This window comes from Dermacentor andersoni, chromosome 1 (genome assembly GCF_023375885.2).
Source record: "Dermacentor andersoni chromosome 1, qqDerAnde1_hic_scaffold, whole genome shotgun sequence".
Taxonomy (NCBI): domain Eukaryota; kingdom Metazoa; phylum Arthropoda; class Arachnida; order Ixodida; family Ixodidae; genus Dermacentor; species Dermacentor andersoni.
The window spans coordinates 29,450,398-29,469,234 of record NC_092814.1 but is presented as its reverse complement, the minus strand read 5'-3'; the positions used below and the strand labels follow the sequence as shown (position 1 = coordinate 29,469,234).

Below are 18,837 nucleotides of genomic sequence, written 5' to 3'. Positions count from 1 at the left end.
AAGCAATTCAGAAAGAACAAACAAAGAAACAAGGGCGATTCACGTGATTTAACGCTTCGGTCCGTTTAACGTTTGTGACGAAGGAAGCTTCATTCGCCATCAAGTGTGGAGGATGCAACGCTGACGCAGTTTGCACTTATCTCATACGTATTCAAGTCCGAATTCACGTGCAAGTGACACTTGCGAATTCTTTCGAGAGTCAGTGGCAGGCGTGGCACAGTGGTGAGACATATACGTGATCCCTTACATACCATCCTTCAAAGACAAGTTGTGCTGAGGCACTTAATTGTGACCGCGTCGCGTCGGTCGCAAGCTTTCGACGGCAATCCAAGGTTCTTTCATCACAGACGGACTCATGAGTTGAATCACGTGAATCGCCCTTGTTGCTGTCTGCGTTCTTTCACTTAACCACTGTGGATTTCCTCCGGTTTTTCCTTCAATCTTTTTCTCCCGCCGCTGCGGCATAGTTCCGGTGCCTGGAACCCTGAAACTTTTGCGCTTCCTCCCCGTTCCCGCCTCCCCCCCCCCCCCCCCATCCTTATTTTTTTACAGCGACAGCCGGTAAAAACATGAAACTAAGCTTGTTTTGTCTGTGCTTTCCGTTATGCTGACGAGAACGAAGTCGTCATCAAGTCGCAGTGTCATCGTCAGGCCACCTGCTCGTCCTCGCCATATGACGGCGAAAAAGTTTTGTGCACCACTGCAATACTCGCGTTGCAGACCCTACAAGCCCCAGGCTTGTATTGCACAGTGTTTCAACCCACAAGGCAGTGCCAGTGACCGCAACTCTGTTCCTCATTATCAAACAATAAATGACGATAAAATGCCCGCATATACACAGTCGCCTCGTAGGTATCTCAAAAGCACACAGACCCGCTAATAAAGAGCGCGACAACTAAGATGGTGCAAGACATTAGGGGTTACGGACGCCGGCAAAATGCACCGAGGGTAGCGAAATTACGCGCTTACAGCAAAGGTACCCACCATCGCCACTAAATTTCACCTCGTATATCCCTGCGGCAACGTGAGCCATTTTTCTTCAATGCATGAAAATACTGCGATCGCCGTGTAGTTTTAACCTTATCTACATTACATCTGCACACGCGTACACGAAATTGAAAAAAAAAAACACAAAATAAAAGGAATGCGCACGTTATATTGAATCTGAAAAAGAAAAATCGAGGCAAACAACAACGCGTCCAATAGTGTATAAGCAAAATCACGCAGAAACTCCTCTGGGAGTCAGTATGCGTCAGCGTAGTGCCACTTGCTCGTCTCCACGCAGCCTGGTGTCATTATCAGTGTTGTGAAACCTTATCCGACCAGTAAAAACGACAGCGCTGCGGCGACACGAACTGGTGCGGACGGCGCCGCAAGGAGCATTGATGACGCAAGCAAAGTACTGCAGGTGGCGGCGCCAGGTGCGCTGATGACGTTCCGACCATTGTAAGCCGTTATCGGTCTTGAGCGCCTTATCCATCTGCGTCGAACCGTGACCAAACGTACTCGGCAGGCGGCACCGCCGCGTGCACCGTGCTTTGAAAGCGATCTGCGATACCGACAAGGAGTGCCGACTGCAGATAGCTTCGCGCGCTGTGTTCTCAGCTCTTACTTAGCGTTGAAGAGACACGCGGGCCCGTATCTTGAAAGCGATCTGTGGAAGTGATGGCTCCGCGAGTGCTGTGTTCTCGCCGCTTCGTTGGCGTCGAAGCGAGAGGCAGCACGAAGGTGAATTCGCTCGCTGCTGCGGGCGCTACGTTGAGAGCGGTCGTCTTACGGGAAGGACGGACGGCTTTCTCGTTGGGTAAGTATACAGGAATGCTTACGCATTGAAAAATTATAATCTGGTGTTTTACGTGCCACAACCACGATATGAGGCACGCCGCAGGGGGCACTGCGGATTAATTTCGACTACTTGGGATTCTTTAGCATGCACCCAATGCGCGGGCGTTTTTGCATCTCGCCGTCATCAAAATGCGGCCCGGATTCGACCCCGCTCCCTCGGGCTTAGCAGCGCTACGCCTAGGCCACTACGCCACCACGGCGGGTGGAAGCCCCTCAGAAACAGCACCTAAGGTGGGTACGCGAACTGTCTAAACCAGTGCGCTAGACTCCGACTTTATTAAATTGTTTTTGTACACTTAAAGGACATTTGAATTTTCTCTGACGGTGCCAAACCAGATGGGAGAAAAAAAATGTCAAAGATCAAGCATTTTCTTCGTTGTCACAGGACTTGCATCATTATAGTTGGTAGACAGGCTATTGATATTGGAAAACAATTTTCGCACTATTTTATCACTTTCTGTAAATTGCTCCTAAAATGACAAAAATATAGCGTTTTCTAAGCTATTTGCGAAAAATATCTGGATACGAAAGCCTAAGCATACATTCATACGAATATCTACAAAACATTTCTGCCAAAATTTGATTGGTGACTCAGTGTTATGCAACAGGCCCGCAAAACCACGTTGAATTTGGAACACAGCATGTTGGCCCACGTTTACGCATTACTAGAACACTGAAGCGGTCCTTCTAAAAGCCTGGCAAATAGCGACCATCATAGAGAGGTACATTAAATATTTACAGAAAATATTAAAAAGGTGATTTGCGTTTTAAGAAAAAGAAAAGCTGACACTCATATCGCAATATTGTGTTATATGTTGGGCTTCACCGCGCGATTTCACGGCCAGAAATACAAGCCGCATTGACGCACGCGGTGGTGAAATGCCGGAGCTGTATCGGGCATAAATTATGTTTAGCTTAGAGTTCTTGTGTCGAGCAACATTTTTGATACACAGGGTATTTCAGAAAAAGAGTTCGAAATTGATGGGGAAAATGTGTAAGACGGCAATTTTCTCGTTATTATTTTTATCACGGAGGCTTACATTTTAGATCGACTCGAACTAGTAATTGTACAATTAATTATGTGAATTATACTCATTTACAACCAAGGTGACTGATCCTAACGCAAGAGCTTTCTTCCTCACAACCGCTTTCAGATATGCAATAGTTGACGCTCTTTATTTCTGCAGCGTAATGAGTTCCGGCCAATTTTTTCGACACCGTGACGTTCTTTCTTCTTGTCTTACTATATTTTATTATTATTATTGTCACTATATTGCGTAAAGGAGTAGCCATCACCATTCTATGCTGACTACATCTATATTTTTTTATTTTCATACAAATTATAACAAAAATAGTTCGTGTTTATTTATGGCCATAAATAAACGCGAATAATTTGTTCTAATTTTGTACATTTGTACAAAAACACAGCATTTTTTTTCAGTGAAAACTTCACTAGCATGGTGATTAATTAGCAACTGGTTCGCTAAACTACCCACAACTGAAAACTCGCTCTAGCGTATCGGAAACGACACCAGAGGCTATGCGTGATGTTTGCCATGCTTGAGTCGCAATTTTGAGGTATCAAACTCAGCGTAGCTAAAAATGCTACGTTCGCCGTTACGAGGTTACGTTAGCTACACAGTGCGGGGCAGTAATTCCTATGCTGCGCAAAACGCGCGCTGCCAGGGGGAGCTCTTCGACGCAGCAGTCGAAGAAACGCGAGCGCTGACAGCGGACCGGGCATTCCGCCTCGGCGAACGCAAACAAAGCGCGTTGACTCGGAAGCACTGCAGACCGGTGGCCGCGATCAGGGCCGAGGGAAAGAGGGCCGGCTAACGAGCGTCGCTTCTCGAGAAAAGCGTGACTCGCAGGCAGCAGCTGCGACGACGGCTCACGGGGTGCGTGCAGGTGCGTGCGTGCCGTCCAGCCCCGTCGCGGCCATTGATTGCGACGTCCCGGGATAGTAGCGGCGCGCGTAGTCGCTCCCTCTCTCTTCCGGCCACACGGCGCTTGCCGCAGCGTGCCCAGCGATGCCGCCAAGGCCACAGGTTCGATCACCGCTCGGTGGGCATAAAGCCCCTTGATAATTTGAAAGTAGCGACACTCTCCTCCTCATGGCGCTTTCCTCCTCGATTCTCCTCGCCCGCCGGCTGCGCACGGCACGCTATTCCTCCTCTGCTCCCGCGGACGGGCCGCAGGATTCTATGGAGGTGTGTTATTTTGGGCCAGTTGCGCGCCCCGGTGGGGTTGAAAATTTTGAGAAATGCTAATAACAGCATCGATAATGCTGGCGGCAACGTTTATGAGGAGGTTGTTTTTTTTTAAAGCCGTATGAGCGGGGTATACTGGTTTAAAGGGAGTTTTGAGGCGAGTTCTATACTCCAGACAATTTTTCTGCCACACGATCAGACGCTTTATTTCGTGCGTCTGATCTAGTATTGCTTGTGACACATTCCTTTGTGTGTGGCTTATTAAGCGAAAGCCTTAGACCTATGTTTCAAGGTCCCGTTGTGAGCTACATAAAATATCACGTGACCGAAGGAAGGCGGGAAGCGAACCAAAGCATATGCAGCCGCGTATAAGAGATGATTAATGATTAGCAAAGTAATGATTGATTAGTGATTGGATTAAGATGAATTCGCGTGTATTAAGGATGATTAAGGTGGATTAAAGTCGATGAAGGTGCATTAGGGTGAATGAAGGTGGGTTAAGGTGCATAAAGGAGGACTAGGTTGGATTAACGTCGATGAGGTTAATTAGGGTGGATGAAGGTGCGTTGATGTGCACTGAGGACGATCATAGTGGATTATGGTGGATTAAAGTGCATAAAGAAGGATAAGGGTGGATTAAGAAGAATTAAGGTGTATTAAAGAGGATTATGGTGGGCTAGGGTGTATCAAAGCTAATGAGGAAGCATTACGGTTGATCAAGGAGGATTAAAGTGCATTAAGGAGGTGGATTAGGGTGCATTAAGGAGGACTTTCATGGATTACGGTGGATTAAAGTGAATGAAGGAGGATTGAGGTCGATGAATGTGCATTATGAGGATTGTGGTAGACTAAGCGGTCTTAATACTCAATGAACCCCAATTCACCTTAGTCCACCCTAATCCACCTTAATGCTCCTTCATCCACCTTAATACTCCCAATCCACCTTAATCAACCTACATCGCCCCCAATGCAACTTAGCCTACCCTATGCGGTCTTAATCCTCCTTTATCAACAGTTATCAATCATAATCCGCCTTAATCCTCCTTCATCCACCTTAATCCTTATTCACGCACTTTAATCCCACTCAATCCTGCTTAATGGTCCCAATCTACCATAATACACCCTAATCCGCCTCTACCAAGCCTAATCCAGCTCCATGGTCCCTAATCCACATTAATCTACCCTAGTCCATCGAAATCGGTCTTAATCCTCCTTTATCAACCCCAATTCACCTTAATCGACCTTAATCTTCCTTTATCCACCTTAATCCTCCCTAATCCTTGTTCATGCACCCTAATCCACCCCAATCGGTCTTAATACCCTTTCGTCAACACTTCACCTTAATCCACCATTATCCGACTTAATCCTCCTCCACGCACCTTAACCCTTATTCATGCATCTTAATCCTTCGTAATGCACTCTAATCCACCTTAATCATCTTTATTACACTCTAATCAACCTTAATCCTCCCTAATACACCTTATGTCAACCACTAATGATTCATTAATTAACTTGGGTAATCATTCTCTTATGCAGGGGTGGACATGCTTTGGGTCTCCTCTGGCCTTCCTTGGGTCACGTGATACTTCGTTTACAACGCGACCTTGAAACATAAAGATCTAAAGACTTTCGCCTTAAAACTTAAAAAAAAGCTCCATTTTGACTAGTTAACGCTCATCACCTGCAATACTACGGGCATACTTGCCACTAATTTTTTCAGGGCGCAAAGCAGAATCAATAATACTGCACTTCCGACTGAATAACAACAGTTAGCGATGTGCGAAGTGATGGAGCCGCCCCAGAATATTAAGCATTCTGAGGACAACCGCAACAAAAACGCTGGTGAGCAGGCCGGAAGAATGAAAAAATAATGCCGCATTACGGGATGCTTTGCTACGAGCTATAAGAAAGACTCATCAGCTCGCAAACAACGCTGTTCTTTGTCGGAACAAAGTTCTTTCGGCCAATGTCATGCAGCCACTGCTTCCCACGCAAGCCGTCACGCTTTCATTGTGGTATCATAAAAACGGCATAACCATCTTCAGGCTTCTTGCTGCAGTTATATGCGCAACAGCCCGGCATAGCGGTAGCACATAGACCAGAAACACAGCGTACAACGTTCGCTACGCCGAGCTAAAGCGCTGAGCCAGCCGTGCTCAGGAGGAAAATGGCGCGAACGAAAAAGAAAAACACAAGCAAAACTCAAGATCCGCGCGTTTCCAAGGGCAACGGCAGGGAGACCAATCGTCGTGCAGAAAAACGGGGGCAAAACTGGTTGCCGCGGGGGAACGCGCAAGGGGCGAGGAGGAGGCGAGGAGGTCGCGCGGCGGCGGCAGAGTTCAAAGAGTGTCGCTACTTTAAAATTATCAAGGGACTTTAGGTGGGCACGGCATCAACGGCATCTGGCCGCAAGCGCCCTCGTAGTATACCAAAAAAGGGTCAGTCGCACTTGTGCACGGGGAGGAGCGTAATCGAGTTGAAATTGCTTCTCCGGAACGAGCGTCAACGGCAACGGATAGGCCCGCTTTCTGCTGGGAACGCCACGGGATATATTCGTGCACGGCCAGGCTAGCGCTCCTCGGAAGCCGCCGTCGCACCTACCGTGGCCCTGACGTCGTGGCCCTGACCTTTCGCTGTGCAGAATGTGCAAACGCACTCTTTCCACGCGGATATATATATATATCTTATCGAAGCTTACCGGGTACTTCTTGTACAATCATTTCTTTTGAAGATCCACGAGTATTCCAAGTATTCATTGTTACCTCAAGACACTGTTCGAAAAAAAAAAAGCATTATATTCACAATTTCACCGCTCTGAATGTCATTTCCTATAGTGCGGAGACCCTTCCTCTTCTTAATACTTGTATAGCTTATTAAATGTGCTGCATCTACCTGGCATCACAGTCGCGTGCTTCTCCCTTCTAATATCGACTAGCAAAAGAACACTTCGGCGCGCTGAGCCATGTACACGGCTGGAACAGTACTTGGCCGCTCTTCTGCCGGGTCGACTCATGTCCAAGTACACGTAGGCTGTCGGTCCCCGGCGGTCTCCCCATAGTTTTCGAGGCTTGGTCCCAGATGGGTGACAATCCATACGTACACGATAGCCGCCATATTCGCGGTGTCCCGAGACGGTTCTACACAGTATTCGGCACGCTGGGGCACTCGAATTTACGGTTCGACTGGCACGGATGCGAGGCCCGCTGAAGGAGCGTCAGACACCCAATGTAGCGCTCAATGGAATATAATCTTATTTGTGTTCTATTCATGGTGTGGCTGGAATACCTCCTTCATCTTAACATAAACAACATAAGAGGCAGACAAATACTGCGGCCCTAATGGGGGAAACAAGAATCGTCGAAATCGCACAGCTCAGGAGGCTTGCGTAGACGCGCGCGGCGGAATTCGGTACGTGTGCCGAAAGCGGCCACGGTCTCCCGAAATAGAGAGCGGGGCCTTCGATCCGGATGAATGGGGGACCGCAGGCAGCACGCGACGCGAATTACGGCAGCCATCATCATCATCCCTTACGCGCGCGCCCCGTTTCCTGTGGCGTTCGATTGGCCAGCCGCGAAAGTGACCTTCACTCGCCAAATGTGTCACGCGACGGGAAGCCACGCGGCCACCAGATTATTCCGTCCATATTATCGACATCGCGACATGCAAGTCTTTCTCGCAGTTTCAGGGGTGAAATGTGCACGGCAACGAATGGCGCTGCAGAACATTCAAATCACGCACTGCATAAAAAACGGTTCGTTCAAGGTTACAGAAACTTTCGAGCAGAGGAAGTAAGACCGACTGAACTACTCAAGTTGGAGCCGTACTGCACAGTATTTTGCACCAATACACGCCCAAGACTCGAGTGCCATTGCGGCCACTGCTTCGGTTCCACTGTGCACCATGGTCATCAACTCGTGGGGTTCAACTTACAGAAAATTCTGTTCGGTCGCTGGTCACGTGCTTGAAGACATTTCATGCATTTCCAGCGAATAATGGGAAAGAAGGAAAACCGAGAGAAGACAACAGGACATGGAAGACGGTGGTCTACAGCAGATTTTACTGACCGAAAGATGCACTCACAGGTCACGCGGCAACAGACGGCAGAACTTGAATCGTGGCGCATGCGTGAATCCACTCGTCACGGATGTGTTGCAGACAGGTTTTGACACATAACGCTGCATGAACGGCAGATTAAAAAATTCACCGCCAATTACGATACTACCTGATGCGAAATTTGAGCCCAGCTCTATACGTGTTTTCATTTGCCGATATAGTGAGACAAATAATTTGACAGAGACATGTAGCAGAGTCGGCAATCGACGAAAATATTATATGCGGGTCAAGCGCGGCGGCTTTTATACATGACTCGTCGAACTTTCCATGTGTAACCGTTAGTGCCGCGTGGATTCCAGAAAGTACTACGCGATTCGCGTTGCGCAGACAGTCAGATTAGAAAACAATCACAAACCATCACAACCGAAACAAACGCGAACGAGACCAAACCAAGCAAACCAAACAAGCCCGAGCGAGAGCTGACGCGAGCAGACGATAGTACGAAACGAGCGGTCCGGCTGAGACCAGCTAGGAGTACGCATCGAGCGGTCGAGCGGGTCCACATCACACTCTAGTTTCCCGCGCGCGCGTCACTGAAGTGGCTACTCTCATTAGTCTCCGCCGTTAGCGGCTCGCGTCTTTCATCTCGCGCTCCGCGTACGCTCATTCATCTTTCGCTTTGCTCGTTCACTCGATTACGCCGGCGCTCGCCGCAAGAACGGACGCCTAAGAGCTGAGCTCTAAAATTAAATTGCTGGGTCTTACGTGCCACGATATGATTATGAGGCACAACATAGTGGGGGACTCTGGAATAATTTGTACCACCAGGGGTTCTTTGATGGGCACCTAAATCTAAGTGCCCCACGGGTGTTTTTGCATTTCGCCACCGTAGAAATGCGGCCGCCAGGCCCGGGATTCGATCCCGCGAGCTCGTGCGTATAGCAGCACAACACCGCAGCCACTAAGCAACCACGGCGGGTCCAAAAACGACAGATTGAGGGAGCATCGTGCGCAGGTACGGCATTAGCAAGATCCGGTCACCTACACAGTAGGCGATGCTAGTGCACAACTTCACTTAGAAGCACACGTATTCTGGGGAGGCACAAATGGGGAAAATGCAGATTGATTCTCGAAGCCTATAGCATAAAGAAAGGGTCTGATAAATGTGTTAGCGCTGCGTCTATCATATTGTCAACGAATGAGTGCGATTATCTGGATCGGCTTGACTTTTGAATTGCACCGGCTTAGCGGCCACACCAGGCACGTACCCAGGATATTTTTCGGGGGGGGGGGGGCAACCCAAGGTAACATTTCTATGCAAATAAGGGGATGTTACCTTTACTAGTACAAATATGAGTAAAGCCCACCATTCACCATAAAGACGCCTAAACCCGCAAAAGAGAAATGAAATAAGATCTATCTCACAGGCCTGTGAGATACAACTCTCATTTAGTTGTCAAACAAGGAACCACATAAAATGGGCTCGCGCAGGAAAGAAGTGGGGGAAAACGAACGCTAAAAACAAGTAAACAAGCAAAAGTGTAAAATAAAGACTTCTATAGTAGAATACAACTTTAAAAAGAGCAGTTAGCAACCAAGGCACACGGACCGCGCGGGGTTGTGTTACTCCGCCAGCCAATCACACAAGCAAACAAAATCATCGTCATGCGGCCTCTTCAAAATGGCGTCGTACTTGATAACGCCAGAGCATCCGCCTTGAAGAGTCTTCATCGGAGAAAACCATAAGGTGCGAAACAGACATGAACAATGTGTATGGACTTTGAGCATTCCACTCTTCAAAAGTCTGCGGTACAGTTGATTTCACTGCTGAACCCGTTTTACTCATGAAACTTCATGGCAACTGATTAAAATAAAATTAAATTATGGGGTTTTACGTGCCAAAACCACTTTCTGATTATGAGACACGCCGTAGTGGGGGACTCCCGAAATTTGGACCACCTGGGGTTCTTTAACGTGCACCTAAATCTAAGTACACGGGTGTTATCGCATTTCGCCCCCATCGAAATGCGGCCGCCGTGGTCATGGCAACTGAAGCGAAACTTGACAATAAATGGCGAAGCAAGCATTTCATTTCAGTTCAATAAAGAATTAGGTTTACGCCATTTTACTATAACAGGCGAGGGAAAACGTATAAAATTACGCGCTAATAATTTTATTTTTGTGGTTACCGTCTTATTTGGGTAACAGCAAAAGTTTGAAGTACGAATTATTTGCAGCCTCGCGTAAGAACAGTGGCTGGCGGTTATGAAGGCGTGAGCGGGACTTCACTAAATATTTAAGTTGTACCCGACTATAGTAGCGTTTCTTGAATTAGCTCTGGAAGAACTATAGAGAAATATATATTTGAGGAACGATCACAGTTTCTTTTGTATCCCTCGTTTAGCGTATCTACCAAGTGCCAAAGCCGACTCGTGCTGCTATTTGGGAAGTTGTGTGACGACGCGTGGCCGCCAGCCCCGTACAGCCGCGTGCAGCGCAGGACGCTCGCGTGAGCTGCTGAACAACACCTTGCAATAATGTAGTGAGCGCACATAAAAGCCACGTTGCGAATACAAGCAATGTGCCTCGAGTGGTCAGTCGCGAGCAAATTTTGCTTGTATTCGCGGGCTTCTCTGATGCTTGGAAGAATGCTTTTACGTAGCACGTATTGAGCAACAGAAATCTTTATCGGGAGTTTTTCATGTTGTTCTACAATTTTATCATTCCCACTTCCCATCTAATTAAAATATCTGAGAAGATGAATAATTAAGACTAATTATGTAATTAGGCGCAATGCAAGAAATAACCTGAGTATCTCCAAGCGACGGCAAAAAACATTACCTTGGTTCTGTCGAGCTACGTGGCATTTGCATATCCTTTAAAAGTTTAGCTCAAGTTACGTGAAACACCCGGTATATATCCTCTACTACGTGACCGGTTTCCCACACTTCAAACACATACTTTTTTGTCCACTTTGGCACTACTGATACTAACGCATTAAAACGACCGCGCACCGCACTCTGATCCCAGGTGGTCAAAATTAATCCAGAGCTCACTTATTTGGCGTCCCTCGTTGCTTAGAGACATCAAACCGCATCCATCAGTCGGTCAGACTACAAACGTTGGGCCCAATTGTGCACGTCGTGTCTAACGATTTCACTGCATGCGCCGTGAGCCAAACGACCCGCGACAGGTAATGAGCGAGCCGTGAAATGGACGAGATCGAAGAAAGCCCTAGAATAGAAAACGAGACTGGTTGGCACAGCTGCGCCGGTTACGCAAGGGCACTTTCCGCGTGGGAAAAAAAAAAGGCAATATCGCTAAGAAAATAAATAAAACGAGAGCGAGACACGCTATAACAAATCATCAGAAACGAAATTGGGCAGTCAAAGAGCAACTCGTGTCACACTGCATGTTGATGATAATCGCTTATCGGCCACGCAAGCAGCAGTCGGCAGATCGCATGTTCATCACCCTATAAAAAGGGCACGGCATCAATAAACGTTGTCTATTCCACCCTGGCATCCGGCTGATACGCCACAGTTGGCGACGATGGCCGTCGGCAGGATCGGCGAGTATCGTCTAGGCACAAATGCGTCATGGGACGAATACGTCGAGAGGCTAGAAATGTTCTGCGAAGCTAACAAGATAGCGAAAGAAGAACAGAAAAGAGCCGTCCTGCTGAGTTGTTGCGGCGAAGAAGCGTACGGGCTCATCGTGACTCTGGTGAAGCCATCAAGACCGACAGCAGCAACCTACGAGGAAATTAAGACGGCGGTTCGCAAGCACCTGCATCCAAGGCCTTCAGAGCTATACGCAAGGTTTTTGTTCTACAAGAGAAACCAGGCTGCTGAGGAATCGGTTGCGGACTACGTCACGGCGCTTCGGAAGCTAGCCGAAGACTGCGGTTTTGGCGACGAGCAGCTCCCGTTGGACATCATGATGCGAGATCGATTCGTATGCGGCCTCCAGAACGAAGCAGTTCAACAGCGACTTATCGCAGAACACGACCTTACGTTCAACGTTGCGTACGACATGGCCGCGACCGCAGAAGCGACAGCCAAGCAACAGCAAGACATACGGATGCAAGGCCGAGACGAGGCGAAGGACCGCCAGGGCATGATACAAGCAACCCGCACGAAGCAAGACGCCACGGCAGAGGGATCTAGTTGCTACCGTTGCAACGGTAAGCACGCTCCGCATTTATGCAGCTTTAGAAAAGCGGCATGCTTCAAATGCAAAAGGGTTTGACATATAGCGAGGGCTTGTCGTTCAAGAGACGAAAGTAGAGCGTCCCGGAAGACGCCTGAGCAAAAGAGGAAAGTTGAAAAGAGAAAGGGCGTGTACGAAATGAGTGCATTGTTTTCACTTTGCGAAGTGAATGAGCAAGAACAGAAGTTTATGGTTAAAGTACAGATACAAGGACAAGAAGTCCCGATGGAGGTCGATTCCGGAGCCTCGTGCTCAATTGTGAGTGAAGATACATTTCGAGTAATCGAGAGAAATCGGGGTGAAATACCACTCCAAGATTCTGGAACGACTCTCGTAACCTGGTCAAAGGAGGCGTTACCGCTGCTGGGTCGAGCAACCGACTTGGTAGAATTCAAGGGCCGGAAGGCAAAGCTGCCATTGTTGGTAGTAAAGAATCGAGGCAACAGCCTGATTGGGCAAAACTGGTTTAGGCCGTTAGGGATTTGCTTGCGGGGAAACAAGCAAGTAAACGCGGAAGACGTGCCCTTACGATTTTCCGAGGTGTTCCGCAGGGACCTTCCTGGCTTCAACGGACCACCAATTCACATCGAACTGAAAGACGACGCCCAACCAGTGTTTCTCAAAAGTCGACCAGTTCCACCGGCCCTCAAGGACGACGTGGGCAAGGAAGTGGATCGCTTGGTGCAACAAGGGGTATGGGAACCCGTCGCGTACTCCAACTGGGCCACACCACTGGTAGTGGTAAGAAAAAAAGACGGAACATTACGCCTGTGCGGTGACTTACTACCGTAGCACCGTAAAGAAAGGTATTAACAGCAGCGGGTATCCTTTGCCCACTACCACTGAAATGCTCGCAGCTCTGGGTTCAAGCAAATTTTTTACAAAGCTGGATCTAGCGCAAGCTTATCAACAGCTAACGCTAGACGACGAATCGGCTGAAGTGCTCACAGTTAACACGAGAAAGAGATTGTACAAAGTCAAACCGCTGCCGTTTGGAATTTCGGTGGCGCCGTGGGTATTTCACCGAGTCATTGATACGCTATTAGCAGGCATTCCCGGCGTGAAAGCCTATCTTGATGATATCTTGATTTCTGGCCGTAACGCGGAAGAGCACGCCGAGAGATTAGAAACAGTGCTATCGCGTCTGCAGAAGGCGCAGTTAAGAGTAAACAAAGACAAGTGCGAATTCAACAAGCCGAGCATTGAATTCTTGGGTCACAGGATTGACGCCACGGGAATACATCGGAGCCGAAGCAAGACTGACGCCATCCATAAAGCGCCCGCACCCACAAGCAAAAAGGAGCTGCAAGCGTTCTTGGGGTTACTAAATTTTTACAGCAGTTTCCTCAAGGGCAAGACTGAAGTGGCAGAACCACTCTATCGACTGCTCGACCATGACCACGCACCAACGTGCGTTTGAGAGACTAAAAAAATTGCTTAGCTCCGACTCTGTGCTTGTGCCCTATGACACCAAGCGTCCTTCAATTTTGTGCTGCGACGCATCTCCTGTGGGAGTGGGGGCAGTGCTAGCGCATCGTACGACTGATGGGAAGGAACAACCCATAGCTTATGCTTCCCGGACGCTTGGAGCCAGTGAACGTACCTATGCTCAGATTGATAAAGAGGGCTTAGCTGTTGTCTTTGGCGTGAAACGATTCCACCAGTACCTTGCTGGGCGAGAATTTACGGTCATAACGGTCCACAAGCCGTTACTGGGCCTGTTCAACACTGACAAGAGGGTGCCTGAAGTTGTGTCGCCCAGAATGCTCCGTTGGATTTTGTTTGTCTGCGTATAACTACAGCCTTCAGTACAGGCGAGGCCAAGAAAACTCCAACGCCGATGCACTCGGTCATCTGCCAGCTCCAGGAGACGAAGACGAGCCACCTGGGGACGTGCTGCTATTGGAAGCGGTCGAGTGTGCACCGCTTCAGGCGGCAGTTATCGCTGCGCTGATCAAGGACAGTCTTATCCATGGTAAAGGAATGGATCCTTAGTGGCTGGCCGTCAACACAACTGGACAAGTTCACGCCTTACGAGGTGAGGAAATCAGAGTTGTCGTTGCATCGTGATTGCATACTGTGGGGGAATCGCGTTGTAATTCCTAATGCAGCAAGAGAAAGTGTGCTTAAACTCCTGCATGCAAATCACCCTGGGATGAGTGCTATGAAAGCCTCAGCTAGAGGGCTCATGTGGTGGCTGAATATGGACCACGAAATTGAAGAGTTTGTACGACACTGCCAGCCATGTCAGAGTAACCGGCAAAGCGATCCCAAGGTTCCAGTGCATTTTTGGATCAAGCCAGATCAACCTTGGAGTCGTCTACACATTGATTTCGCTGGTCCAGTTAATGGAGAAGTATTCTTAGTCGTGGTAGACGCCTACAGCAACTGGGCCGAGGTCGAAGTCATGTCATCCATGAAAGCCACAGCTGTCGTGACCAGCTTAAGGAAGATGTTTGCGACACACGGTGTGGCAGACGTTATCGTTTCGGATAATGGCACAGTATTCACTAGCTCGGAGTTGCAAACGTTTTTAAAGTGCAATGGTGTGCGTGCTCTTTTCACTGCACCTTACAATCCCGCCAGTGATGGTAGGGCGGAGAGAATGGTAAGAGAAGTTAAAGAAGCGTTGAAGAAGCAACCGGAAGGCTCAACGCAGTGCAAGATTTCGCTGTTTCTGCTTAAACAGCGCGCGACGCCACATTCGGTCACGGGAAAATCTCCGGCAGAATTAATGATCGGACGAAGGCTGAGGACAGCCTTGGACAGACTTCATCCGGACCGACAACACGCGCCTGAACCACAACGACCGGAGATTAAGAGGTTCCGTGTCGGTGACGCGGTCTATGCTAAAAGCTTTTGTCCAGGTCCAAGGCGGCCAGGGTTGTGGCAGTGCGAGGCCCGGTGTCGTACATCGTCCAGCTGGACAACGGCGAACGCCATCACAGGCACCGGAACCAGTTGAGGCGCGCCTGGACGAGGCTCGAAGCCGATCCAGTCTCAAGTGCTGACTACCACGTCAGGCTGCCTCCTACAGCCAGACGACCACAACAGCTGCCGGTCAGCACGGAAGCAGCCGCAGGGGCAAGTCCGGGCCAAGCTACCCAAGACCCGGTCGAGCCGCGAAGATCAACACGCGTTAGACGGCCTATCGCACATTATGGCATTGATGACTAACCAGACATTTTGCAATTGTGTAACGAATCTTAGGAGAAAGGAATGTTGTATACTGATATCGCGTGTCACACTGCATGTTCATGATAATCGCTTATCGGCCACGCAAGCAGCAGTCGGCAGATCACATGTTCATTACCCTATAAAAAGGGCACGGCATCAATAAACGTTGTCTGTTCCACCCTGCCGTCCGGCTGATACGCTACAGGCCCAATTGTGCACGTCGTGTCTAACGATTTCACTGCATGTGCCGTGAGCCAAACGACACGCGACAGGTAATGAGCGAGCCGTGAAATGGACGCGATCGAAGAAAGCCCGAGAATAGAAAACGAGACTGGTTGGCACAGCTGCGCCGGTTACGCAAGGACACTTTCCGCGTGGAAAAAAAAAAAAGGCAATATCACCAAGAAAATAAATAAAACGAGAGCGAGGCACGCTATAACAAATCAGAAACGAAATTGGGCAGTCAGAGAGCAACTGGGACATTCGCGTCGATTTCATCCGTGGCATGAAACTGCAGCTCTTCTGTTGTCGCTAACCTTCCGGTCGAAGTCGCAATGTAGAAGGCACCGTAGCTGCAGGCTGCAGAAGCTTCAGAGCCGCAACTTCGAAGTTTATTCGCAAATGTCTGCTGCTGGCCATCCTACCAAACTACTATAAAGCACAGAAACCTTTCTTCGACATGTGATTTTCAAGCCTGCACAAGCGGCTTTAGCACCGACAAACCTGAACTGTCGTGTGCTGTGATCGTGCGCAAATGCTCTATTTCTCTCCATCTCTCTTTCTTTTGATCTACACCCTTCCGTGTAAGGTAGGAAACCGAATTTTGAGAGTGCAGCTCTTACGCTCCCGTTCCTGCGTTGAGCGCCGGCGTGCCTCAGCGTTGTACCGAGGCACGCCGAGCACAGCAAAATTTGAAATCAAACGCGGAGCGCGGCGGGAGATGACAGAAAAGAGTGCGAGAAGGAAAGTGGAGGAGGAGGCTAAAGTGAAAGCATAAGGCGGAAAACGTAGGAGGAGCGGAGGGGATACGGCCTGCACATGCGTTGAGTTGCCGGCGGCCACGGCTTCCGCAGCCGCATGCATGGGCGATCTCATCTGCGCCTCCGGGAGGGGGGGGGGGGGGGGGGGGGGGCGGGAGGCGAGCAGGGTGGCGTGAAATGGGGAGGGCTACGTTCGTCAGCTGCTGAGGTCAGTCCGCGGTACCAGCAGCTCCTGCAAGGGGCAATGGCGAGCTGCTATGTTCTATTGGTTGTTGTCGTCGCTGACACTTGTGCCACGATTTCCCCGCGACGAAGGGCCGCTCTCGTCGTTGGTGGAACGAGAAGGAAAGCGTAGTGCCGCGCAAAACGGGCTGTGCGGCGACGATGGCTACAATATGGCGCCAGAGTAGCGCGTGTCGTCTGTGTAGAAACAAAGCGCTGCATGAGCGGAGGTCTGTCTGCGGCGGCTGCTGTGGATCGCGCTCATGCGTCACCCACGCGCTGCCTCTCGCCATATCCCTATTAGCGAGGCAGTCGCGCCACATTTCGCTTCGTTTGCAATGAGCCGCACGAGACAGATTGTTCACGCCAGCTACGCTAGCGTTCTCTTCCTAATAGAAACCGTGTACCTACATAGTCATAATACAAAATGCTGACATGACAAATAAACACGCGTATAAAGCTGCGCTCAAATTACGCATTAGGGAGTATCGTAATCGCCGGTGAATTTTTTGTTTTGGTTAACCTATAGCAGCGTTTCCACTTTTTCTCGTCTCTCTATAAAACCAAATGTCGCCAATTCGAGGAAAATCAGTCTCGCGATCAGTTCGGAAAAGTAGCATTTGTATAACTATAAGTGGCCCCAAAAGATGGGGAACAACGAAAAGGGCCGCACACACGAATGCGCTGAGCCGTTCGAGCGCATTTGTGTGTCCAATCCTTCTTGTCTGCTGTTTTTGCGCCACTCACAATCACGCATATAAACCAACTCTATTTTCTGATTAAAACGATAGTATTTGTATTGACGTGACCGCTTAACGGCACGGCCGTCTCGCGAAATTATGTCAACAATTTATTTTGAAGTTTCAGAGTGTAATGCATGCAAGTGTCAACAGTCGAGCTCCCAATAAACTCGCGCGTCATTTACATGCGAAATTCGCAAGCAAGTCTTCCCGCAGAGCGCTTTTGATAACGCAACGGCGAAATTCCAACGGCGAATGTGAACGTATTCAAAGCAATCGCAGATTTTGAAAGAACGAAAAATAGCTTAATGCAGTGAATGAGGCGTTTTGATGTGCGTCCTAAACGAGGTTAGTCTCATTAGTGATGATTCGAAACAAAAAACCACCTTCCAGCTAAAAAAAAAAAACAAAAAAAAACATCGGTGGCCTTTCCATATTTAAAGCTCGAAAATAAGACAAAGTGTTCACACCGTTACACAAATGCAGTTTTATCAGAATCAATATCATCAGCCTAGTTACGCCCACTGCAGGGCGAAGGCCTCTCCCATACTTCTCCAACTACCCCGGTCATGTACTAATTCTGGCCATGTTGTCCCAGCAAACGTCTTAATGTCATCCGCCCACCTAATTTTCTGCCGCCCCCTACTACGCTTCCCTTCCCTTGGAATCCAGTCCGTAACCCTTAATGACCATCGGTTATCTTCCCTCCTCATTACATGCCCGGCCCATGCCCATTTCTTTTTCTTGATTTCAACTAAGATGTCATTTACCCGCGTTTGTTCCCTCACCCAATCTGCTCTTTTCTTATCCCTTAACGTTACACCTATCATTCTTCTTTCCATGGCTCGTTGCGTCGTCCTCAATTTCAGCAGAACCCTTTTCGTAAGCCTCCAGGTTTCTGCCCCGTAGGTGAGTACTGGTAAGACACAGCTGTTATACACTTTCCTCTTGAGGGATAGTGGCAACCTGCTGTTCATGATTTGAGAATGCCTGCCAAACGCACCCCAGCCCATTCTTATTCTTCTGGTTATTTCAGTCTCATGATCCGGATCCGTGGTCACTACCTGCCCTAAGTAGATGTATTCCCTTACCACTTCCAGTGCCTCGCTGCCTGTCGTAAACTGCTGTTCTCTTCCGAGACTGTTAAACATTACTTTAGTTTTCTGTAGATTAATTTTCAGACCCACCCTTCTGCTTTGCCTCTCCAGGTCAGTGAGCATGCATTGCAATTGGTCTCCTGAGTTACTAAGCAAGGCAATATCATCAGCGAATCGCAAGTTGCTAAGGTATTCTCCATTAACTTTTATCCCCAATTCTTCCCACTCCAGGTCTCTGAATACCTCCTGTAAACATGCTGTGAATAGCATTGGAGATATCGTATCTCCCTGTCTGACGCCT

The 18,837-nt window shown here is 48.8% G+C and overlaps 2 protein-coding genes across 6 annotated transcripts in view; one reads left to right on the top strand and one right to left on the bottom strand.

The window, feature by feature from the left end:
* The window catches only part of RhoBTB (Rho-related BTB domain containing), a 319,208-nt gene that overhangs the window by 156,306 nt on the left and 144,065 nt on the right, over positions 1–18,837 (bottom strand). The window lies entirely within an intron of this gene.
* LOC129380419 (uncharacterized) lies at positions 11,076–12,769 on the top strand. The gene has a single exon (XM_055061280.2). It carries the CDS (start codon positions 11,661–11,663, stop codon positions 12,357–12,359), a length of 699 nt encoding a protein of 232 aa, XP_054917255.1. The 5' UTR covers positions 11,076–11,660; the 3' UTR covers positions 12,360–12,769.